The sequence below is a fragment of the Macrosteles quadrilineatus genome, unplaced genomic scaffold (assembly GCF_028750875.1).
Source record: "Macrosteles quadrilineatus isolate MER2022 unplaced genomic scaffold, UCM_ALF_1.0 Scaffold_2__2_contigs__length_208266976, whole genome shotgun sequence".
NCBI lineage: Eukaryota > Metazoa > Arthropoda > Insecta > Hemiptera > Cicadellidae > Macrosteles > Macrosteles quadrilineatus.
In genome coordinates, this window is record NW_026542595.1 from 13,959,960 (window position 1) to 13,986,078 (window position 26,119).

Consider the following 26,119-nt stretch of genomic DNA (forward strand, 5'->3'; position numbering starts at 1 on the left):
AAATGAGAGCTAAAAATGTGGATAACACTCATTTAATGGCCTCCATGTCCACACAACGTTGTAATAGGGAATGAAACGGCTGCAACCAGCTGTATGAAGCCAATAAAGTAGGCCTAATTGTTTTGAAAATCTCAGTTTGAAAGATGTTGTTTCACGTAAGGTTGAGGTTATGGTAAAAATCACTATCTCAAACAATGTTAATGTAGCGAGAAAAGTAGCTAAAATTCCGCTACAACTACTTTAAAAATCTAGCTAACTACAGCTAAAGCCACAAAATGTTAAAAGTAGCGACGCTACAGCTAACGCTACAAAAAAAGTAGCGCGCTACTGTAGCGTCGCTACTTGTAGCGCGCTACTTCCCAACACTGCGTAATACTCTGTATGTGTAGTCTACACCCTACAGACACTTACCATAGCATTGACTGAACAAAAAATCTGCTTTAAAACCTTGTTGTTCTTGATACTAAAATCTTTTATATTGTTTATTTTAATTAAGACCATGTTATATTGATGTAAGCTTAGTTTTATACTCGGTTACAATTACTGTAAAATTTTCCCTGTGGTACTGTTGAATTTTATTTAGTATTTATAAACATAGGCCTAGTTTATATTTTGTTAAACATTTTTAAATGTATTTAACCAAGAAGGAAAGAGAAGACTTGTATAAGGACAATTTTAGTCATGACGAAGCACCTGTACATACACTCTGTAATACTCTGTACGTTTTGTGCCAATAAATATCATTTATCATTTATTTAATATAAAAAACCCAAAGAAAGGAAAATAAATATAAGAAGATGTACTTTTCATGAAATACTTGTATTATAGTTACCTCAATAAAGTTAAGAATGGCTCGGTGCCATGGGGGTATCTCCAGCTGTATGCAGGCGGGGCTGTCACGCCGGCGGTTGGTGCGGTCTGAGGGGGAGAGAGAGCTGCGGCGGCTTGTCACCCCCACAGCGGGGGCTCCTGCACTACCAGACGACACTCTACGCTCCTCTACAGGGGTACCTACAGGGCTGCTGATCACCATGGGTCCCATCGGCCCTTGATGCTCCGTCTGTACAATAACAACAACAACCTGCTTGGTTACAGCCACTTCACATTTTACATCAACTCACACTAGTTTACTTATAACTCTAAATGTTTAGTAAAAACCTTCCAGTTTTAAATCTAAATCCTCAACACATGCGCTCTGAGGTGCACCACCAAATTTTATTTTGGTCAAAAGTGAATATGTGTACGACTAAATAACAGATTTATAAAAAAAAACTAAAATGTGTGTTTATATGAATAACTAAATATGGGTAAATTAAAATTAATGTATTCATTGTACCTTCATTACAACCTTAAGTGTATTAATTCGATAACCTCAAGTACCGTACATTAATTATAAGGTTTTAGTAACAAAATAAGATATGAATTATAGGCTACTAGTAAAATCGTTTACCACAAGTAGTCGACCTGTCACTATCTCAAAATAACCTGTGGTCGATGTGTGCCACCCGTGGCCACACCCAGTACCTACTGAGTAAAACAGAACATCACAAAGTTCCAATGATGTCGTCTTGAGTAGCAACTACTAGAGACAACCTTGCAGACACTAGCTTAGCTATAGTTGATGATTAGAAAAGACGGTTTCGGACAGTGACAATGCATAGGGCCAAGGAGATTGGCTATGTTTTAGTGCTTTCTAGACCTTTTTTATAGTTTGAATGGTTTTTTATTTTGTTAACTTTTTGAGTTCAACAGAGTTTTATGTTGTAATAAATAAAAACAAAAACACTTTATTGGATATGGATAGCTTGGTGTGTGGTGTTGAAATACGAATTTGGTTCATGTAACGTCTGTGGATATAGGCCTAGTACATGTGCTTTCTTAAAACACCAATCACCAATACATAGGCCAATTTCTGTATGTATCTCTGTCTAGGACGGGAATTGTAGGGCTTTTGAAAAGCTTTCAAAACCAGGAAAAATTTGTCCAATCAAACGTGTTTAATATGTTACACCATGAGTTCTTAGCATGTGTTTCCTTGTTCCATGTTTTTTTTTTATATGGTAATAGAATTACTATTGTATTTGGTTAGTTTGATCTCTTAATTAGGTGTTATGGGGACATAAAACTCAACAGAAGTTTGGTTATAATTCAGTGTCCTAAATCTTCCAATAAACAAATCATCAACAATAGAGATTTGCAAGGAGGATACAATCTGATTACTATTGGCAAGTTTTACACTTTAAAAGAAGTAAATAAATAGCAGGGACAGATAGTTTCTCCTCTGAATTAGATCCTGGGGGTTAACAGTTATTTTACATATAAGTAGGGACTTTCATGACTTCTAGAAATTGAGGTACTGTACCGGAAGAACAGAAGCTATCAGAAACTATAAAACAAATGAGAAACATATTATTTAAACCAAACTTGAGAATCAGAACAATTATAAACAACAATACAATACATCAACTAAACAAGGGTTTTTTTTTTAAAAGGTTTTCCGGTTGTAAAATTTATTATTGCATCAAATCAAGCCCTTCACCCATCTGTGATTTTGTGATTCTGTTATATTGTATGAAGTTATCCCCAAACACTTCTACTTTTACTGATTTTCGTTGGGGTATTGTAGTTGTAAATATCTACAGTTGTATTACGGACCTGAAAGCCAAGTGCACCTGCACTGCGACCCCTGGGTAGCCTGAATGATCCTCCCCCTGTCGGCCACGCCACCTCTGGGAGTGTGAGGAATCTGGAACTCTCGTAGGTTACCCTTGGCATGGAGCGGGACCGAGGCCGCAGGTGTGGTCCCTTAGCAAGGAACTCCGCTGCGGCTCTCACCGGGTCTGAGCTGCCTGTTAGTGGATGTTCCGGTGAGTCAAAGTCTGGCAAGTTCTGAAGTTGCTTTTGAAATGCTAAAATTTCTTGCTCTGGGGTTTCTTTTCGGCCATTGGTGTCTCTAATTATCTGAAATATGTGATACTGAAATATTATCAAAAAATATTGATGAAATACTCGTATATGTTGTTTGGTTTGTGTGGCATTAATCACTATTACAAAATGTTAGAACTCTTTGAGTACCAATGTCTGTTTATAACACACAAGAGTATTACAACAATACTGTCTAAATAAGTATATTTCAACAAACCTGCTAAAATCTACACCAAACATGTGGTTTGAGTCAGGAAACAATTTTAAAACTACCACACTTAAGTTTTTGTTTAGCCAGTGATGCTAGTTTGATAGACAGGTCTGGTCTGGTGTACAAGTCATCGGGAGTTCACTTGTCTATAACAGTGCATGAGCCGAGTGAGTTGATGAAATGGGTAGTATAAAATGGTTTAAGTTACCTTTTGCGTCAAACGATCCTTGATGTAGTAGATCGTTTGACGCAAAAGGTAACTTAAACCATTTTATATTGCAATTTTCAATCCAGAGGCTAACCCATCATGGAATGGGTAGATTTTTTGTCAGTGGCATGTCGAATTAATCATTTTCCAAAATTTGTTTATCATTACTGTGTGTATCATACTGTATCACACGTGTGTCAACCAAAGACTTGTATTGACAAAATTTCAAATTTGGTGTCTTATTAATATAGTTTGATGTATAAATAATTAAATCTCTGTGTTCAAACAATCTTTAATAATCCATTGAGTTCAAAGTATTAAGAGTTAATTTAGACCACAACTACTCATTTTTTATTGTTAGCAGATTTGTTTGTTTGATCAATTATTCATTAAATAACCTAACTTTTACTAAATATACATTTTTACAAAGAACTATAACACGTAAAGGGTGATTTAACTGAAAAAGATATACGTGTTATAAGTAGTTTATGATGCTAGATAGTAATTATTGCTTAACAATAGATTTTAAAATGATACACATTTTCCTTCCTTTCAGTGGAGAACAAGTCACAGCGAGATACAACTAACAGCATTGTCTAACACGTTCGCTGCGGCCTACTGCTATAGCAGTATCGCGGCACTAGCCCTGCACGCGGCCTACTGCTATAGCAGTAGTGTGCTCCCCTGCCAAATATTGTGTCTGTCTGAGCCCAGCACTCAGACGCTGTTATTGTTGCCAGGCTGTAGCTTAGAATATGAGCTTTATTTTGTTGTAGGTTGGTACTAAAAATTCCCCCAAAATCCCGTCTGGCAATGCTTTTGTCCCGGTTTCGGGGACTTTTTCTATTCAAGCCATATTACAATGAAACTGGTTATTGATCCAGGTAGTGCTGCTACCTTTGGGTTATTCAGTGAACCACGTCCACTTTTGGGGTGACGCAGAACAATCACCACTGACTGCTCTTTTGTGACTGGTCTTACTGAGATATTTGAATGCCAATTGCAATCGCTGATTCAGTAGAGCGCCGGGGTTCCGCTTGGGCCTCGCCGCAGTTTTCGAACGCCTGTGTAAAGATTTTCAGAAGCGAACGTGTTAAAAAACGGGACCTGCTATTTTCTATCATTGAATTGTAAGGAAGCAATGTATTTACCTTTGTGATATTAGCCTGAGATTTAGAGCGTTGTTTGTTGCTATGTCGTAGACTGGAGAAGCGAAAGCTCCCCCGAGGCTTGTGGTGAAGGTGAATGTTAAAGGCAGGCAGAGGTAATATTCCAGCTCCAGAATCTGGAAAGTTGCCTAGTCAGGTGAAAAGAGACACTTTGATATCTATAAATGACTCGCCAAAAGACTAAAAGCTTTGACTATTGATACAATATAGTCAATGCTAAAAGTTTTTAAGTAAGACTGTGACAAAGCATTATGAAACTTAAACAACAACCATACAGGAGACTAATTTTAACAAGTTCATTTAAATCTTGACCAAATCTTAATGGAATAATCCTTACACCCCTTTTCTTTAAGGAACTATAAATTGGTGTTAATTTCAGCTGTATTTTTGACTACTGTATATTGGCAACGATGTAACGATTTATACATGTGGTTATTTGTGGCTTCATCCTATATTGGCCATTTGTGTCTTTACCACTGACAGCTTGAATACCGGTAGTTGATTCAATAATTTATTGATGTATGATGAGATTAAATTTGATGAAGAATGAAGTATATTTTGACCTTATAAAAAAACTGATTATGAAGGTGTCACTGAATATACAGGTAAAATTGCATCAACGTAATTGTAAGCTCTAATCAGTCTATGTAGAAGGAGAAGTGAGAAATGTAATACGGTGTTTAAAATTTTATTAAAATATTTAAAAAATACATAAGAAACAAACTTTATTACTTTTCAGAAACCCTGTTGTGATAGCTACTCCTAGCTTTTGGTAAATAAACAATTGGTGGTAAGCATTTAATGTACATCTCTTCTAAAAGGTGAAACTGGACCCAGCTCATCATCTCATCGGCTATTGGGCCTTTGATTAATAATTCTGGATACAGTAATGTAAAAACTGATTTCAGTCAGTAACAATCATTTTTTATTCACCTACGACTTGATTTACATACCTGAATTTACATTGTCTTTGTCTAAAAATCCAACCAAATGCTTGATTTACTAAAGAAAGATAGATGTGATTATTACCATCACTACTGTTACTACGCAGACTGTCTTTGGAGTGAGCGGGGCGCAGAATGTGAGAGAAGGCAAAGAGAGTGGCTTGCATGGCGGGCTCCAGACCAAGCCCCGAGGCACTGCTGACACTGTCACGAGGCACAATGGAGCCCCGCAGGAATGACTGCCGGGGAAGGCGGGGCGGCGGGGCAGGAGGAGGTTGTGGTTCTTCTACTGGCTCTGGCCCCCATACCCCTGTGTTGCAGTCGACAGTCAGGTTTACCTAACAAAAGAAAAGTGAAATTTGTACAAATATTACACTGCTTAAGTTTGTATGCTAAGCTCTAGATAAAGTTCAAACACACTACTGTTAGAATAATTTTTGATCCAACAAGCCTCCTATATTTCTCCTGTTTTACTATAGTCAATCAAATTTCAAAACACCCATTTTACATTGTAACAAAAAGATTTAGTAAGGAAACAAAAACATACTTACAAAAGATTAAAAAAAGATGTTGTTAGCAATGATAATAATGATATGTTTGCCATACCGATACCGGTACCTAATACTGTATTAATAATGTTAGAAAATTACTCACTTTCCTTCTCTTGCGCAATGTGCTGGGCTCAGTGTCGGTGGAGGAGGCGCGAGACCGGGGCGACCTCGGTGCCTCATGAGCCGACGCTGAGGCGAAGCTGGAGCGAGAGGCACAGCTTTTCCACCGCTGCAGATGAGCAGCGGTGGTAAGTAGCCGATGCAGCATCAGCCTCAGCAGCACTACTGGGTTCAGCACACACGGGAAACATGATAGGAATGTCTGTACAAACAGTGTTGAGCAGGGGTCCGACGGTAACTTCTGCTCTACTAGAGCTGTAACAGACAATTGGCATCAGAAGCTAGATACTACTACCATATGGAAGTTCACTAAATTAATCAATTAGGCCTACAATATTTCTGGACCAAGACTAAAGTATTTTCTTTTAAAGTACACATAGTTATTCACTAATGGCATGATCTTAACAAAAGTTATATTTTCTATTTTCTCAGATATCCACCATTTACAGCAGCAACAAGGTCTAAATAATATTTGACGTTCCATGGACAGACTGACTGATAACTTTGTCAAATCAAACTTGACCACCACTTACAGCAGAGCAAAGTGTCTCACGGAGCTTATATTAATATTGATGCCATAAATGCTGCTCAAGATTTAAGCTGTCAGTGTATTTGAACTATCAGTTTGCAAACAAGAATATAGCTGATTAATCTGACATCAGTTCGCAAACAAGAATCTAGCTGATTATCTGACAACCTATATTTAAACTTCCTATGATGTCTCTCATTTTGCTGTTCTAAAGGAAATCTTGAATCTGTTTTATTCGAAGAATTAATTGCTGAATCAGGACCACAAATTTTGGTTTTGGTTAAACGAAACAGCATTTTTTTAATAATCTTTCAATAACTGTTTCTGTGTTCTCACCTTTATTGTAAGTGTGGCTGTATGTATTACCACTCAAAAACCAATGAAGAGTTGAGCTTTCAGTCGTCGTTGTTCCTTGCGTTAATGATGTCTGCAAAAGACAAGAACAACAATTACCAAGCTTAAGCAAACTAAAAGTAATGTTACCATGCAAAGTAGTAATTAAATTCACAGAAATATTGGCCCTGATGTAAAAAAAATTGCTGCATTGTTGGTAAAAAATTGGACAGACTCTACTACTCCTGCTTGTCCAGCAACCCATATCAATGAACTGTGAGCAAGTGATACTCATTGTGGCAGCCTCTTAGCTCTCCAAGCAATTGGCTGAATATTCAGATATACCTAACATAGATAAGCTTACCTCAATGTTTTTGAGAACATTTATAATGGCACTTTCTATAGAAACCCCAAGGATGGTTTTGTCTGCACTAAGGACCAGGCTTGGTGGAGCTGATGTCATGCTGATGTAGTTGTCTTCTACTGACTCTACTAGAGGAGTGGGCGGCACATCATCTGGACAAACACGGACACACAGGCTCTAATACTATAACTTTACATTAGTACAAAACCATTATACTTAAACATTTCAATTCAATACATAGAGAGGTAATTACAACTTAATTGTTTATGGATTGAGAAATCATGCAAAACTGTTGAGACTACCTTTTTGTGTACATCCACTTCTTGTCTGTGGAAGACAAGAATAAGTAGGTACTCTTTCATTTAATTCCATTACAGAAGTAGGAAACCCAAAAGTAATGGGATATTTGTCGTAATATCTTATCAACTTTAAGTATGAAAAGGCAGTACTGTATTTCTTCAAAATATCTTAAGCTAAATGGTTTAAGTTACCTGGCTTCGTCAAGTGATCCTTCTTCAGTATTACACTACTATAGTTTCGGACTTGAAAATAAGTCCATCTTCAGGTTAACAAAAACGTCAATAGATATCAAAAATATCTTATGGATGTTCAAACCCCATTGTAGATTTTTGTTGTTACCTCCTCTTTAACCAATGGTGAGGTATTTACTTCAATATAGTTGAGATCCAAACTATTTTAAATCAAGTGTGTTTACTATCAAATTTGCACTTACAGCATTTAACTGGGGAAGGACCCTAACTGTGGAAGTCTGATGAATGTGACTTTAGCTACAAAATAAATTGTTGTGTCTTTGTCTGTACACAACACATTTTTGCATGTTTTCTCCTTTATCTTTGGGTCACACTAGATTGAATAACATATATTTTAATCTTTATCTGGTACTCGGCTGAGCATACTCTTTCATACAACTAGTGTAAACAAGGCTTATCTGACTATACATCTCATACTTCTCACTTGAGATGGTTTACAAAAATTACAATTCAGTAATAAATACTGGTTTACAAAGACAATGTTTATGGGTAATTATTATTTTTACTCATAGAGAATTTGTTAAGGAACTGTACTCCTTTGTTACTCCAACTGTTTAAGATACTAATACAATGGCCAATTAACTGTGGTTTGATATTTAAGTAGAAGGAATTGGTAACAAAACAAACTCTTGAGCCCTTTATCAAAGAGTGTTGCTATCAAATCAAAATTAAACTTGTCTAGAAAAAAGAAGCTGATATTATTTTGTTGAAAAATATGGACTTATCTATCTTACCTTGTAGTATATCATAAACACAGAACCTCAGGTTGACTCTGTGTTGAAAACCAAGGTAGACGAGAATACGAGCCACATGATGCTTGACATAGCGAGCGTACTTGGTACTGTGGTTGGTGTAATACCACTCATCTGACGGTAGCAACAGCTGACTAAGAACATCTGGTAGACCGTTCTCCAACAGAGCTTTGTGATGCTGAGGCTCTAGAGCCAATGTAGCAACTATCTGCAGTACCAGCACTAGCAGTTGCTGCAACAAACATACTTGGTACTGTGGTTTGTGTAATACCACTCATCTGACGCCCTGACGGTAGCAACAGCTGACTCAGAACATCTGGTAGACCGTTCTCCAACAGAGCTTTGTGATGCTGAGGCTCTAGAGCCAATGTAGCAACTATCTGCAGTACCAGCACTAGCAGTTGCTGCAACAAACATACTTGGTACTGTGGTTTGTGTAATACCACTCATCTGACGCCCTGACGGTAGCAACAGCTGACTCAGAACATCTGGTAGACCGTTCTCCAACAGAGCTTTGTGATGCTGAGGCTCTAGAGCCAATGTAGCAACTATCTGCAGTACCAGCACTAGCAGTTGCTGCAACAAACATACTTGGTACTGTGGTTGGTGTAATACCACTCATCTGACGCCCTGACGGTAGCAACAGCTGACTCAGAACATCTGGTAGACCGTTCTCCAACAGAGCTTTGTGATGCTGAGGCTCTAGAGCCAATGTAGCAACTATCTGCAGTACCAACACTAGCAGTTGCTGCAACAAACATACTTGGTACTGTGGTTGGTGTAATACCACTCATCTGACGCCCTGACGGTAGCAACAGCTGACTCAGAACATCTGGTAGACAGTTCTCCAACAGAGCTTTGTGATGCTGAGGCTCTAGAGCCAATGTAGCAACTATCTGTAGTAGCAGTACTAGCATTTTCTGCAACAAACATACTTGGTACTCTGTGGTTGGTGTAATATCACTCATCTGATGGTAGCAAAAGCTGGTAGACCGTTTTTTCCAACAAAGCTTTGTGATGCTAAGGCTCTAGAGCCAATGTAGCAACTATCTGCACTAGTAGTTGCTGCAACAAACATACTTGGTACTGCAGAAACACTCTTGGCAGTTGTCCTTTAAGCACATTTCCCTATAAGAAAGTAGCTGTTATTGTAGGTGGCACAGTAAGACCTAGGCCAGGGACCGATTTACTTTTTTATTTTACACCATCCGTTCAAATTCATATATACAGTACCTATATATATATGTGTGTCCGTTAACACGATAACTCGAGCAAAACTGATCCGATTTTGATGAAATTTGGTACAAACCTATAAACCTACATAGATTCAAACTAGTTTCTTGAACTAGTGTGTTCAAATAGGGTTTTCTCATTTTTGACCATCAAAACACAAAATTTCCTGATTTCTCTCCAAACCATTTTGAAGATCTTAAAAAAACAAATAATTTAGTACCTAGAAGTGTTTTTGTACAGTTATAAGTCACGGAGAAAATCCAAAAGATTGTAAATTTAAAATAGCAAGTTGTTCTTATGGAGAATAAGTAAACTGATGTAGTTTGCTTGTTTATGGATATGATCAAACTTGTAAAATGTATTTATTTTATACTAAGCTATTAATATTTTCTAAAAAAATGACTTTATTACACCTTTTCTGTATCAGCAAACCTAGGTACTCGTTTAATGTAATGTTATTGGAATGTATTTAACTGAAAATCAAATCAGGCAAATGGAAATTTGCTTAGTCTGCAGGTTTGCTGTGGTGGGGGTATTATTTTTTTTACCCTCAAAACACAAAGTTTTCCAATTTCTCACAAGACTATTTTAAAGGGATTATAAAACAAATAGTTTAGTATAATAAAGTGTTTTTTTAAGGTTGTTGGTTACGGATATGGATAAATTTAAAAAAATTTTAATTTAAAATTCACATGTTATTTTTATGAAGAATATTGTAAACTGTTGTAGTTTTCTTGTTTATGTATAGGCTATATATTTTGATCAAACTTGGCAAATTTATCTATTTTATGCTAAGCTATAAAGTATAAATAAAAATAAAAAAATACTAATCTAACAGCAAACCTAGGTATTCGTTAATACTAATATTTAATGTATTAAGTATTCAATTAAATAAATTTAATTGAAAATGCAATCAGGCAAATAGAAATTCCCTTAGCCTGGAGGTTTGCTGCGGCGGGGGACTTATCTCACTTATCTGGATTGTGAGAAAAGTGTTCATTTTACTGAGGTTGCTATTTACTTTGACCCAAATCAGGGAGGAGATTTAATTTCATAGAATAAATAGATTGTGATTAATGCTCGACCCATCAGCATAATCAATTGTAAACTAGTTATTTCACTAGCTACTGTACTTAATGTTATCAGAAATAACTCTTTGAAGTTTGGTTATTGAGAACTGTAGTAAAAAAACTCTGGACCCTCCTTTTTATTCGGTACATACCGGATCATGTGTGGAATCCAGAGCAGCAGCCAATATCCTGAGCTGGGGCTCCTGAGACAGTTGAGTCTGCACTGAGGAACTCTCAGTCATGAACAATAGAGCTCGGGCTGCGAGGATCTGAAGACAGTGGTAGCTGCAATGTCGCCACCTACACAACACACCACCACTGAAACTGACACTACAACATAATGCAAGACTCCAAAACTCACATGCAGAGCTTGGTTGCAATCAAGGAGATTAACAAATAAAAGTAGTAGGAGGTTCATAAAATTAAAGTAATTAGTATGATAAAGTAACTTACATGCCAAATGACTGCACTATGATTGGGAATGTTAGTCTGAGGTAGATAAAAAACCCTAGTTGGTAACAGTGTTTGAACTTACTTTACACTACTTAACATCTTCTGCACTGGAATAGGTTGGTGTAACATTATTAAAAAGGGAGATTTGAAATGATCAGTTTTATACCAACTAAATTATTGCCCTTACACAGCATACCCAACAGTATGTTCTGCTCAACAAAATTGAGGTAGGATTTTAATGCCACAGTGCTTTAGATTTGACTTCTCTCTGAGACTCCTTTATAGTTTGCGGCTCGCTGCTCACCACTGTGGTCTGCAGTTTGGTATATGCATTGCCTTACATGGGAGCTTTTATACTTGAGTATTGCCACAGCAGCATTTTTTTAGTGCTGCCAACATAATGAGATCCCTTTCACTTTTTTAGTGCAGACATTTATTTTTTCTTCCCAGCAATGTCTTCTCAAGCAGCAAGAACAACAAGTCTTTTCTCCCGAACAATGGAAATTAATTTTAGTTTATGAAACTATTAAATTTGTATAAGGCAATAGCTGTAGGAATTGTGTCATTATCATTGAATAACTCCTTGATCAACTTATTGATTACTTTCCGTATTATTATTGAGCAAAAATTTATACAAGTTTCTGAATATTCCAATCTCAGATCTTGCTGGATTTATTGGGTTAATAGATCAGTGTCTTTACGGCAGTTTTTTTTCTTTAGCTTATCATATATGCCACAGCACCAGGATTAGAAGCTCTGTAACCTCTCATTCACTAGAAATCAATTCATTTTTGATGGTGAGACATAATGAGGTAAGGGATACTCCTGGAAGCTTGATGGAACTAGCATGGGGAAACTGTGTTCGAGAACCAATGATCTCTGAGCAAGGGTCCTTGGATGCTGCAGCACTAAAAGCAGACTTGGCTTGCAGGGGTGTATGGGAGGTTCAGACGGAAGCATTGTTCGATGTAAGTGTCGTTGACACTGATGCTCCATCGTACTTCAACCTCCCATATGAAAAGGTTTTGGAGAATGCAGAAAGAGAGAAGAAGAGAAAATATTCAACAATAACAGAAACAAGAAATGCTTCTTTCACCCCACTAGTCATGTCTGTGGACGGAATGCTAGGCAAAGAGTTTCAGACCTTTCTCAGAGCAATGGCAAAACGCCTAACAGAAAAATGGACTGTGCGACGTTAAGGGCCAGCAGCATGTGTCTAAGGAGGACAAGAAAGAAGTGGAGGACCCTTAGAGAGTTTGAAGATGGGGCTGTAGTACCAGCTTTTTATTAATTTAAATAGCAAATGTTTTATTTTTTTCCATGTCCAAATTGTACTATTTACTTATTATATTAAAGTGTTTTGCTTTCTCCTTCTGATGGTGAGTAGTAATATGTTGTAGTAATAGCTCTAATAACCCAAAGACAGTATAATGCCACTAATTGCCCTAATGGTCCTACTAAGTTGGATGTTCACCCACATAGCAACGCAGTATTCACACAACATACAACAGATAAAAGATAAAAAGTAAGTATGCTTAGTGTGGTGATATTCCAAGTACTGTACAAAATGTCAGCTGACATTCTTAATGTTTTAGTCAGATTTGTTTATTTATTCTCTTTAATTCTTGTATTCAGTTTTGCTTAATAAAACCTAAGTTTTATTCTCTAAAGGTTTATTACAATTTATTAAGCAAATATTATCATAATTAGTCTGAGAATCAGTATCTATAGGCTTCCTATAAACCATTCTATTCAATCACTTAATACTAGAGAAAGAAATGGATAAACTATTAAGACCAGAAAGATTTGAATGTCTACCTGATACAACCAAAGCAGCATTTGAATTCAAACATTGGTTGAGGACTTTTGAAAATTTTGTATCCTCTGTTGATAAAGTAAGTGACGAAGAAAAGTTAAAACTACTCATAAATTACATTAGTCACAACGTATATGAATTTATTTCAGAAGCAAAGACCTATGAAGATGCTGTGAAGGTTTTACAGACCCTCTATGTGAAACCTCAAAATGAAGTTTATTCAAGGCATATATTAGCTATTTCCAAGCAACAACCTGGGGAGTCTGTAGATCAATTCTTACAAAAACTGAAACTTTTGAGTAAAGATTGTAATTTTCGTAATGTTAATACAGAAGAAAGTAAAAACGATTACATTAGAGACTCATTCATCACTGGGCTATTATCTCCTCAAATACGTCAAAGACTACTAGAGAACAATACTCTGAAATTAGAGGATGCCGTTGCTCAAGCAAGAGCTCTAGAATCAGCTCAGAAACACTCAGAAATCTACCAACAAACTCATCAAAATCAATTCTTGAACAGTACTTTAAATCAAGAGATGAATCAAGAAGAATGTTATAAGGAATCATCACTGGCTGCCTCAGGGACAATAAAATGCTTCTTCTGTGGGAAAGCCAAACATCCTCGAAATGTCTGTCCAGCCAGGGATGCTGATTGTCGAAACTGTGGGCTAAAAGGTCATTTCTCAATTGTTTGTCGTCGTAAAAAATCAGGTAAATCTTCTAATCTTTCAGCCATGGAGAAAAGTCATGAGTCGGGACTGCTGGCTGCCGCTCCTCGATGTTTATCTAAGTCTGTAGTTACAGTTAAGATTAACAATGTTGTCGCTGATGCTCTAATAGATACTGGTAGCTCTGAAACATTCATAAATAAAACATTCGTTGACAAAACAAAGTTTTTAGTTGTTCCTGGAGGAGGCCAGATTTCTATGGCATCTGTAGACTTACAATCCCGTATCTGTGGGCACTGCTTCGTTGATATTGAGCTTTTAGGGCATCAACATATAAAAACTAAGGTTTCAGTTTTGCCTAATCTCTGTGCAGACATGATAATTGGGCATGATATTCTCTCTAAGTATACAAATCTATGCATATCATTTGGCGGTTCTAAGCCAGCACTAACTTTGGGCCCTTGCAGTTTGCCTACAGCTATTGTTGAACCTCCTGAACTATTTGCTAATCTTTCACCAGATTGTCACCCAATAAAAATAAAATCTCGAAGGTTCTCCCTTGATGAAACAAGATTTATAGAAAATGAAATAGGTAAATTGTTGTCTGAAGGAATAATTGAAGAGAGCAATTCTCCTTGGAGGGCTCAAGTCCTGGTTACCAAAAATGAGAATCACAAAAGACGGTTAGTCATTGATTACTCTCAAACTATTAACCGTTTCACTAACCTTGATGCTTATCCTTTACCAAATATTGAAGATCTTGTTTCAAAAATTTCTAAGTATGAGGTATTTAGTACAGTTGACCTCCGAAGCGCTTACCATCAAATCCCTATTTGTGAAAATGAGAAAAAATACACTGGCTTCGAAGCAGGTGGAAAACTATATCATTTCAACAGAATACCTTTTGGAGTTACCAATGGAGTTGCTTGTTTCCAGCGTGTAATTAATGGTATAATCAGTAAAGAAAAGTTAGAAGGGGTTTTTGCTTATCTAGATGATTTGACGGTTTGTGGTAAAGATCAAGAAGATCATGATAGAAATCTTGCAAATTTCTTGGCAGCAGCCAACAAGTACGGGCTGACTCTGAATCAAGACAAATGTTCATACTCCCAAAGATCAATCAGACTTCTGGGATATCTAATTGAAAATAACACTATTAAACCGGATCCTGAAAGACTTGAACCCCTTCTGAACTTACCTGTTCCTAGTAATTTTGATTTATTAAGGCGTGCAGTTGGAATGCTAGCTCACTATTCAAGATGGATCCCTCAATTTTCTGAAAAAGTACACAGATTAGTTAAATGCAAAACATTCCCAATTCCTCCAGAAGTTGTTTCTGACTATGAAAAACTGAAACAAGAGATAGCTCAGTCTGCTATTAATACTATTGATGAATCTATCCCATTCGTAGTAGAAACTGATGCATCACAGAATGCACTTGCAGCGACTCTTAGTCAAATGGGTCGTCCAGTTGCTTTTTTTTCACGATCGTTATCAGACAGTGAAAAGAGACACTCGATAATAGAAAAGGAAGCAGCAGCTATTGTCGAGGCAGTCAGGAAATGGAGACATTTCTTAGTTGGACGGCATTTCAAGATTGTGACAGATCAAAGGTCGGTGTCATTTATTTTTGATCAAAAACACAGTAGCAAAATAAAGAATGAGAAACTTCAACGATGGAGGCTAGAACTGTCTTGTTTTAGTTTTGACACTGTCTACAGGCCTGGTATTCAAAATACAGTCGCTGATGCCTTCACTCGACTCTGCAGTTCGATGCCAAATCAAAGTTTAATTGACTTACATAAGTCACTATGTCATCCAGGCGTTACTCGAATGGTGCACTGGGTCCGAACCCACAATCTTCCTTACTCAGTCGAAGATGTGCGAAAAATGACTGCAGGCTGTCCACTATGTGCAGAGATCAAACCAAAATTCCTGAAAACTTCTAGTGGACATCTCATCAAAGCTATGGCCCCATTTGAGAGGCTTAATATGGATTTTAAAGGGCCAATCCCTTCAGTAACAAATAACACCTATATTCTAACTATAGTTGACGAATATTCACGTTATCCTTTTGCACTCCCCTGTCCTGATATGAGCTCAAGAACTATTATCAAACAACTTCACAAAGTCTTCAGTATTTTTGGTACACCATCATATATACACACAGACCAGGGTAGCGGTTTTATGTCGGTAGAACTAAAATCATTTTTACATAATTTGGGAATAGCTACAAGTCGTGCAAGTCCATATAACCCACGTGGAAATGGGCAAGTTGAACGATTCAACGGAGTAATATGGAATACTGTTCAGCTAGCATTGAAATCGAGAGGGATGAAAATAACTCAGTGGGAAAGTGTTTTAGATGAAGCCCTTCATTGCATCAGATCCCTCTTATGCACAGCTACGAATTGTACACCGCACGAAAGAATGTTTAAACATCAAAGAAGATCTAGCAATGGAGAAACTATCCCTACTTGGCTGACTATTCCAGGAAAAGTTCTTATGAAGAAGCACATAAGAGGCAGTAAGTTTGACCCACTGGTCGAAGAGGTTGAAGTAATTGAGACAAACCCAAAATATTCTTTAGTCCGCAATAAAGAAGGAAGAGAATCAATTGTGTCCTTAAGATATTTAGCACCAAGAGGAAATGTAATGCAAAATCCAACAAATCTTACTTATGAAAACGAAGACGGTGATGAACAGTTGGAACAGAACACTACCTCGTCAAAATCGCTCCTTCTGGAACAGAACACTACTTCGTCACAACCGCTCCTTCAAAACTATACAGATTTATGTTTACCACCAGCAACGTCAGATGGTGTTCCTGAAAATGATGAACATCAAACCAGCAGCGCTCCCTGCAATCAACCTCATCCACCACGTCGGTCAACCAGACCAAAGGTGTTACCTAAGAAATTCGATGTGTATAAAATTTACTAGAGCGGAAGAATGTGGTGATATTCCAAGTACTGTACAAAATGTCAGCTGACATTCTTAATGTTTTAGTCAGATTTGTTTATTTATTCTCTTTAATTCTTGTATTCAGTTTTGCTTAATAAAACCTAAGTTTTATTCTCTAAAGGTTTATTACACTTAGCTTGCCCATTTGCTTTGCTCCATATGTAAAACTAGGTGATGTACAATATTGGTCCTGATTTGTGCTTCAGCTGCTGTATGCACCAAGTGGATCTTAAATGCGAGGGATTTGAATAAAATGGCTCATAGTTTCTTCTTACCGCCATTGTGATTAAACTTACACTATTGAACAACATTTTGAATACGAGATTGACAAGAAGCCTATGCTATTTAAGTTTGAACAAAAAAGATAAGTTTTTTGTTGGTTTTGTTATTAGCATCAGGTAGAATACTAAAATATTCTTTGGGAATTGTAAGGTTGGCATGCTCATTCAGCTTGTAATATTTTTGTTTGTGATGATAAGTGTTAAACTAAATTGTTATTTATGTAGTTGCTTAAATACCAAGGAATTAACTAACCACTTATTGTGCTAAACAAAATTGATTTCTTGTCTTTCACAGTGTTTTTTTTATTCCTGTCTGTTGTTATTCCATCAGTCTTTTGTTTCACTTGTTTTTCTGTAAGTAAACTATACCATGACACAGAATACGATAATATACCAAAATAAATAACAAACTAATCATAGAATTTAAACGCAGACCGATTTTAATAATTATTATTGAACAATGAAAAAAGTATGGTAGCTCCTTCCTGCTTTGTTCATACATTCACTTGCCGTACTTTATCTTACCTCCGTATCTTACCCTTAAGAGGATTCTGGCCTCCCATTCCCATCCCTCACCTGCCTCTTCAATGAATAACCCAGTTTGGAGATGTCTTTCATTAGTTAGTCTTTCCGTTTCCACTTCATTCTTGGTCTTACAAGTGGCCGTCTACCTTATGGTACTCCTAAGAATCTAATTTTAAAGGTATAGGCTAGATGTAAGTTATCTTCTTTCCACCAGCAATAGCTCTATAGCCTGCCCATCAGAGCATGTCCCTTTTACGTCTGGAAAGCACTCCTATATCTGGGTGTTTATAAATTTCTTTTAGCTTTCTGTTCTTTCAACCTTTGTTATCTTGAACTGATGGTCCGTATATTTTCTGTAGAATCTATTCTTAAATCCAGCAATCAAGTTTTTCGGTTCTTTGGTCAGTGCCCAAGTTTCTGAACCATACAGTACTACTGATAGTTATTGTATAGTATGAATTGATTTTAGTTTCTATGACACCCTGCTTATTATTATATTAATTAATCATTGTTCTTTATTGTGATTGAATAGTGCAGCACATTTCTAGGAATTGATTTATAGCCCAAACCATAGCAATCCTTTGATCTGGGATAGTATCTCTTACCTTTTCCTTTATATAATTAACTATACAGAAAATGTTTGTAAGGACTTTATGTTACGGTCAGTGCAGTAGAAGAGGGAACTGTACCTACTGATAAAACTTAGTGACATGTACCAGGATGCAAACCCACAACATCGCTGAGATTCATAGTCCCCCGAATGAGTTACCGACACAACAGCCACAACTAAAGTTAGGTAGTCTTGTTTCAACCACATCTACGGTATTTACTATTTTTTGTAATCAGGAGGGACAATAACTAAACAAATAAAGAAGTAGACGTGAACTACAATTATCTACACCCCCGTATTTTAAGATGTATTATATTTAGATGATTAAATTTACTTATTTCAAAACAAAATTAACTATACATGATTCTCTAAATGTATAATGATTCGGTTAAACTTCTAGCTACATTTTCTCAGGACAGAGTTCATTAGAAAGGTGTCAACTGTCAACTAAGCCCAGTCCAAGCAGCTCGAATGATTCTATACTATTTACCACCACAAACTACGCAGTTGGTTAGTTGTGAGCAAGCGAGCAAATGAAAGCCATGCGGCGAGGCTGCGTTAGGTTAGTATAATATCTCACCTGCTCACCTCTGGCTTGGGGAACACTGTTGCTTGCTGCCGATCACTCTCTTGTACAGGGTCAGAGCATTGTGTAGAATATTGAGCACAGACAACGCATGAACACTTGACAGCACATCTGCGAAAACACATTCTCAAATTACTCAATTCTACTTTTTGGAGCATAAATTATCAAAGCATATTTTTAACTATCTACTATCATTCAGTCCGCCTATTCTCTTGATCATTGTTGATGAAAATTGAATTGGAAATAAAACAATTAAATATTTTCAGGTTGTAAAAGACGTTCAAAATGACTACGTACCCTAACTAGGTGGTCAGAGCCTAACTAACCATCAGAAAGTTGGTTTGATCCAAGGAAATGTCATGAATTTTTTGTGGTAGGTACAGAACTGAACCCAGTAGGCCAAGTCCTTGGTCATTGGGCTTTTGTAACAGCTCTGAGTGAAGAAACAGCTGATTTTGGTTGGTAAGATCACAGGTTATGTCACTCTATTCTACAATCCTGCATTAATATTCATCTTTAAATGTGAACCCAAATATGTATACAAGTGTACGTCACTGGTTAAAAAACTAAATTACTGATTGATTGATTGATTGATTGATTGATTGATTGATTATAAATTTTTATGTCTTGTCTAAATGTTTAAGTTGAATTTTTAGATGTTTAATGTACAACATATGAGTGAAGAATGATAGATTCTTGACAAGGATCCCAAGAAGACGGCATACCCAACTATTGTCAGTCCACCCTTAGAGGAGATACTGGGAACCACTAGACGAAATCAAGGTAAATGAACCTCTTATTATATATGCAGTAGTAGTGTAACATTCAGTAAGGCAAAAAAATGGCTAATTATGAAGATGTAAAGTAAAGTAACACATGTATTTGTGAGTTCTTTTACGACATGGGTCATTCAAAAATGCTTTAAAAGGATTATTACGCTAGATATAATTTGAAACTGTATAAGTGTTGAAGTCTATCACATTGATGTGACAAGAATAGATACTGTATAAGGTAAACACGTGGGTAAACTTACAGCACATAGGCTTAAGACTTTCTAGAATCTCAGATAGAACAAGAACTTTTACCATGTATACACTCCTCCTGTGGAGGCTCCTCACTAGGTAGAGGTTTGCGTGTTGTGTCGAGCTGCTCAGTGACAGCGTGACGCCACACGGAGCCTAGACGCTTAGCGGACACCTTGGCTGGCCGGGGCCTGGGCGGGGGTGTCTCAGGAACTGGGCTCTGCGGGGGCAGTTCCCACATGGGCTGTTTCCTACAACATAGTTGGTGTTAATTGCAAGTTGTTAGTTGTTACTTAGGAGCAACCATAGAAGTTAAAACTTTGAATAAAGGCGAGATGGCAGAACTACATTAGGAAGCATAAATGACACTGTATTTGTGTAAGTATAATCCAAGGAGAATAGATTACACTGTACTGTACTGAAGTGCTGATAGTTTGCATCCATGGTGCATCACGTTCTAAGTGATGATAAAGAGATCACAACTCTGTGTGTGATTTGACTCTGTAGAATAAATTACATTACAAATTATTATAAGCTTATAATCAGCTGATTATTTGGCCATAACTGCTTTATTAAAAGCAAGAAGGTTCCAGAACAGGCCTTAAATTTCATGCTAAAGTAACTCTTTTAACCAGTGCCAGTTCCAAGACCTTGTGATGGGGGGCTACCGGGGGTGTTCCACCCCAGGAGATGGGTTCGGCAGTCCTTCCCCAGAAAATATGCTTTTTAAAGTAGTTTGGTGACTTTTCAATCATTTTATGGTCAAGAAACGTGTCCATGAAGCTTCCGTTATGTTTTTATGACATGATGCAGGTTTAAACCTTTTTTCGGGGTCCAATGGGAGGGGCTAAACCTGTATCCCCCCCCCTTGGAACCAGAACTGCTTTTTAGCCTATAACAACCTTTTAAATATCACTGCCTTATACCATTACGCTTTACCATATGTGTTGCTTTTATTTCAGTAAAACTTGGTGGCAACAACTTCATATAGCCTAATTGGACTTTGTATCCAGTAGCACATAAATTGTGTAATTGGTTGAAAAACATAGGTGTAGATATATAATGTACAAGATATGCGTTTTCAATAAGTATAATGTAGGTCGCAACACTTAGGCCTAAGCTACATATTAGTTATTAATTGCTTGAACCAAAAATAGGCTAACAATTAAATTGCCTTAAATAGCTATGGCTATACAGGCTGAAACAAGGCCCCACTAGAAAAACAGGCCATGCTGCAGGATCCATGATGTCACACTAGTGGATAGATTTCATTGATAAATTCATTGCCATCACAATTTCCATATGTTTTAGGTAAATAAACAAGCTGGCTGTTTGTAAGATTTTATTGGTAAGAGTTTAGTACAATTATCCACCACTGTGACGTAGCATTGCACTGCCCGTGCTGCAGCATTGCCTGTTTTTTCTAGTGGGGCCTTGGCTGAAATAAATAGATAGTTTAGACCATTTGCTTCATCGTGCTAACATCTGGTTGTACTTGTGTAATATTTATCTAAATCTAAATCAATCCCAGAGTCACCCTGTTTGAGTTGAAAGTGTATTATTATTTTAAATCTTTCAAAACTAAGCAAATAATTACGGTAAATTCATGGCTATAAATATATATATATATATCTTTGGTTCTATAGATTATAACACATAATGTACACAATTAAGTAAAATGTTGGTTAAAACAGTCTGATATTTAAAATAAAAACTATTATATTATAGGCAGTAATAAAGTAACACTGTATTTTCATCATAAAATCTTAGTTCTCAGCTCTTTTAATTTAGTTCCCTCATAAATGTCATGATCTTTCATTAACTTTATAACTTTTGTTGCCTCAAATATTAAGGAAACATTAAATCCTCATTATTTCATAATATTCTTTTAACAGCTTGTGTTATGACTAAAGCCACAGTTCTTCAAAGTTAACTGTGACTTAAGTTAACTTATCTCTTGGTGTGTAAATATTTTCATTTTTTAAATGAGCATTGTTCTGGTTTGTTACAAAGTTTACTGTAATAGAATAGCAAATTATTAGGTACCGGTACCCTACCTAAAATAAAATTATAAATTTAACTGCCTAATATTTTACTTCAAACCTCTCCCTAGATATGCCACTGCGGTTATGTGGATTTTGACTAATGCCGTCAGTGGTTAACTTAACTGCTGGGTAGCCCAAGCGTCTTGAGCCTTGGTGTCGTACAGCCCTAACACTTTTGGGCCCTTAGGAATTGAATACCGTAATTTAGCCAATAACATTCCAGTACCTACAATTATTTCTGATTTTATAATTGGAATCCTTAAAGTTAGTATTATCTTAACCTACACAATATTAGCAGGGAATCTATATGTTTTTATTGTCTTCTAAATAAATATTTTTTCATTACGACAACCACATTCAAAATGGGGCCAAGGAGTAAATTTTAGGTACCGTACTTTGGTATTATCCGGAGACCCTTGCTTATACAGCGCGCTGCGGGTTGGGTTGGGTTATCATAAATATGTTTGTAGGACTTTCCTCATTTGATTATGAATCAAACAATACCAGATAAGGCATACTGTCGCTCGCCAAATCCGCTCCAAGTAGGCCAAGGGGGGGTCGTTAACCGCGCACTTCACCTGTCACCATCCGTCACGACCTGTATCTGGTGTGGCAGCTAGCGGCAGCGACGCATTCATCTCAATCCTCGCCAACATCACTGCCTTCTGGGAGGTAGAACTCAAATGCCGCTAATCATGTAGGCCTAATCATGAGAAATATAGAAAGTAATTCCATAAATTAAAGTATGTTCTTTTCCCCCAAACACTTCTTTAACCCAACTCAACATAACCATCGCAGGGCACTGTATAAAGGTGGCTTCGGGATAGTAACAAAGTACCGGTACCAAATAATATAAAATTTCTGGTCAAATTTCTTTACTCGAGCAATTGAACTCTGAAAATAAAATTAAGAGATAGTTTAACAGGCCGCTCCGATAAAAGGGCCCGTTGGGCCAACTCTCCAGTCACCCATGTAGTTTGAGGAGAATCTTTGAACTAATTTGTTATCGGAAACCAACATAACGTTTATCAAATTTCAGTTACTGGTAAGTAATTGGATATTGATAAAAATACCTTAGGGGCATGGCATTTCATTAAAAGAGTATAGCCTCAGTATCAAAAGCTGGGAGGAGGAGCTGGCAAAAGTTCCTTCAGTGCAGGATGACATGGTCATAACTTATTTAGTGAAGGAGTAAAAATTTACTCAAGTTATGTCACAGATGAATTTGTTACTGGGTAGGCCCAACATTATTGAGTTAGAGCCACAGACTGTCGAGATGAGGTTTATCGAAGCTTCAGAATGTTGGAACTTAAGTGTGTAGGCCTATAGGAAGGCTAACTTAAACTTACTTGTCATTGCATGGGTGATGCAAGGCGGTGGAGGTAAGCACCCTGACATGCCCCAGTCTATGGACCACAACAGCGTCGATCACCTTGTTGATTGTGACCATCGCGGTGTACTGCAGGTCATGAACCCCATGTATTAGACTGAGGCAGACTCGCAGTAACAGACAACATGCGGCAGACAACTCCTGGCGACGATCGTCCAGCGACTCACCACCAGCAAGCGGCTCACCGTAGGCTTCCAGAGCAGTCTAAACAAAGACAATATAATTAAGTTATGATAATGAGACTTTTGAACAGACACCTTCAAACTATAATTTAAAACAACTTGTAACACAAATACAATATAGGGCATAGGCCTACATAATGAAGTAATGATCAAGAGACTAGAGGGTTAAAACTTAAACTTAAACATCACACTAACTTAACTTAAATGGCCATTAGTACATATGAACACAAAAACACAGAATAATGCTGGGTAGGCCGACATGTAAAATTGATACATACAAAAACATCGTAATGGATATGCTAGAGATAAAATTGAATGCAAAACAGCAATCTGGTTTGATTGTTTGTGATGAAATTTATATTGTTTTGGTCCATAACTCATCAAATTACATATTCTGACTGTTTTATTATTCTTACTGTTAAAACAGTAAATTATTCCACTTGTTAAAACATTTGCATTACAAATTTTAAAGGTGGATTCCAAAAATGTTTTTGAAAACTATGTATTTTAGGCAAAAACTGATTAGGTAGTTGAACTTTATTTTATAACACCTAAACCAAAGTTGAAACAAAATAAACAATCTATTATATTAACCAAGCTGAGTAAAATATATTTAAAGTGGTTAACATGGATTTAAGAAATTTAACTTAACCTCAATCAGAGAGTCAGTCAGAGACAACATTATTTCTCAATAAAATTTTGACATAACAACAGGTACAGCTAGTTTGTTTACAGTTTTGAACAGACAACAGAAACATCAAAACAGTACTCGAGTACTCTATCTGAAAATAAAGCAGTTCAGGGTCCCCGTACGGCATAGAGTATTTTGAATATCCATTTACTATGTAATCATAGGTTTTATATAATGCTTGATGAATTGGCATTAAGGTATCAATAATATTAGTGCTAATCGTTGATCAATATCCCTATGGCTACGTTTAGATCAATTAATTTGAATGGTGTAGACTTCTCATTCTCATTCTAATGTAAATGTAAAATCAAATCGGAAGCATATGCTACCCATGCCTTTGTTTATGAGTTTATGCGTGTTCATGTTGGTAACGTCTAGAGTGCCCTGATGCCCCGGCCACCTTTAACTCCAGGCCGTGGCCTTCGAAATGGCAACATTGCAAGTAGGGTTGTAACAGCTCAACAGCTGTTTTGTTTGGATGCGGCTAGTGGTCTTTGTGTAATTTTTAAGAATACAAAAGCTTGGTTACAGGGCTATGAAAATAATGACTCGACTCCAACTTATTAATGTACAAAAATAAATTTTCAATTTGAATATTGTTTTGGTTTTCAATTCTATATGTTTATTTTCAATCTTTTAATAAATTAATGTACATAAATTTAAATTTCAATGAATAATACGCGAATTAATGAGCTGGTGTCACCTGTCTGCAATGTTATCTTAAAGGGACACGTCTGGCGCTAGACAACACTACTTTTGCAACGTTGCCAATTCTACCAGGCGAGTTTGTGTATTCATTGGTGCAGGCGAGGCGCGGCTATTCTGTAATACACGTGTTTAAATGGAGCACCGCACATTGAGCAGAGGCAGAGGCTGCGCGCAGCCTCCGCGCAGCACAGCTGCAGCCTCTGTCAGGCCTCTGCGGCGTTGTAGTTGGAATACAGTTTTCCTGCACCTCGCTCACGCCTGCGTTGGGTTTCAAGTGTTTTGTGAGTGAAAGATATAGAAACGGAGCATTAATTCAGATGGCTATATGTTTTTGAGCTTTGCATTCCTTTCCACTAATGCCACTTTTAATCAAGTTATGGATATCATTAAACTGTTGTTTGTTCACACGAAAATATTCTCTAAAAGGCCGTCTGGCAGTTCAGTAGTTAAAACATACTCCCCATGGCTCAATATTTTTTTACGTTTTACGTTTTTAGGATAGCGATTAGGGTCAAACTAAATTATTAAACTCACAATTAGAATGAATAAGGTCCAAAGAATATTTCTCTACTCGCGACAGTAGGACCAAAGCTAGGAAACCTCTGTCCCGCCTCGCTTCAATGTGCGGTGACACGAAAAAGTCCTCGCTCCCGCCTGCACCTCGCCTGCTCCTCTCCTCGCTCCAATGTGCGGCGGGCCTTACTGCACTGGACATTCACTGTAGCCTATTGTTCGACTTGTTTCTTTTATGTTACCTAGCGTTACTTCAAGATGAGGAGGGGGTATGTTGAAAATGATAAAATTTAATATTTTTGGGAAATAACTTAGTTTTAGAGTGAGTACACATTAATTTGACCTTTAATATATTATGGAGGAGTGCGGCCATGCTGCGATGCAAGGTGGCGTCACTTTTCTGCTGCAAGACACGTAGCAGCCCGGGGATATGGGAGAGGATACCTCTGAGAAGGTAGCCTAGGCACTCTGGGTTACTGGACATTGACAACAACACGTGGAAGCTGCGGCCCGACTCGGCACTGACTGGCTGCTTCTCTGCAATGTTTATAAAACATTTACTCAAATACTACAGTTAATCCTACAGGGTTATTCAATGTTTGGGGAGAACGAGAACATATTGAAGTATAGGTAGACATTTTGATGTATCCAATAAAACAAGAGGTATCATTTATAAACTTAAAAATACATATTAAAATGGAAA

General features: G+C 37.1%; 1 protein-coding gene across 1 annotated transcript in view; it reads right to left on the minus strand.

Annotated features, from left to right (window-relative positions):
• Nucleotides 1–26,119, minus strand: part of LOC128983951 (uncharacterized) — a 412,009-nt gene that overhangs the window by 244,073 nt on the left and 141,817 nt on the right. Inside the window, exons 28-40 of the mRNA XM_054403229.1 lie at nt 25,760–25,953; nt 23,282–23,526; nt 19,951–20,138; nt 18,868–18,976; nt 11,113–11,260; nt 8,640–8,889; nt 7,355–7,506; nt 6,994–7,084; nt 6,112–6,383; nt 5,543–5,795; nt 4,496–4,629; nt 2,656–2,961; nt 833–1,060 (exon numbers count right to left, since the gene is read on the minus strand). Coding sequence (XP_054259204.1) covers nt 833–1,060; nt 2,656–2,961; nt 4,496–4,629; nt 5,543–5,795; nt 6,112–6,383; nt 6,994–7,084; nt 7,355–7,506; nt 8,640–8,889; nt 11,113–11,260; nt 18,868–18,976; nt 19,951–20,138; nt 23,282–23,526; nt 25,760–25,953 — 2,570 coding nt within the window. The remainder of the gene's footprint in view (nt 1–832; nt 1,061–2,655; nt 2,962–4,495; nt 4,630–5,542; nt 5,796–6,111; nt 6,384–6,993; nt 7,085–7,354; nt 7,507–8,639; nt 8,890–11,112; nt 11,261–18,867; nt 18,977–19,950; nt 20,139–23,281; nt 23,527–25,759; nt 25,954–26,119) is intronic.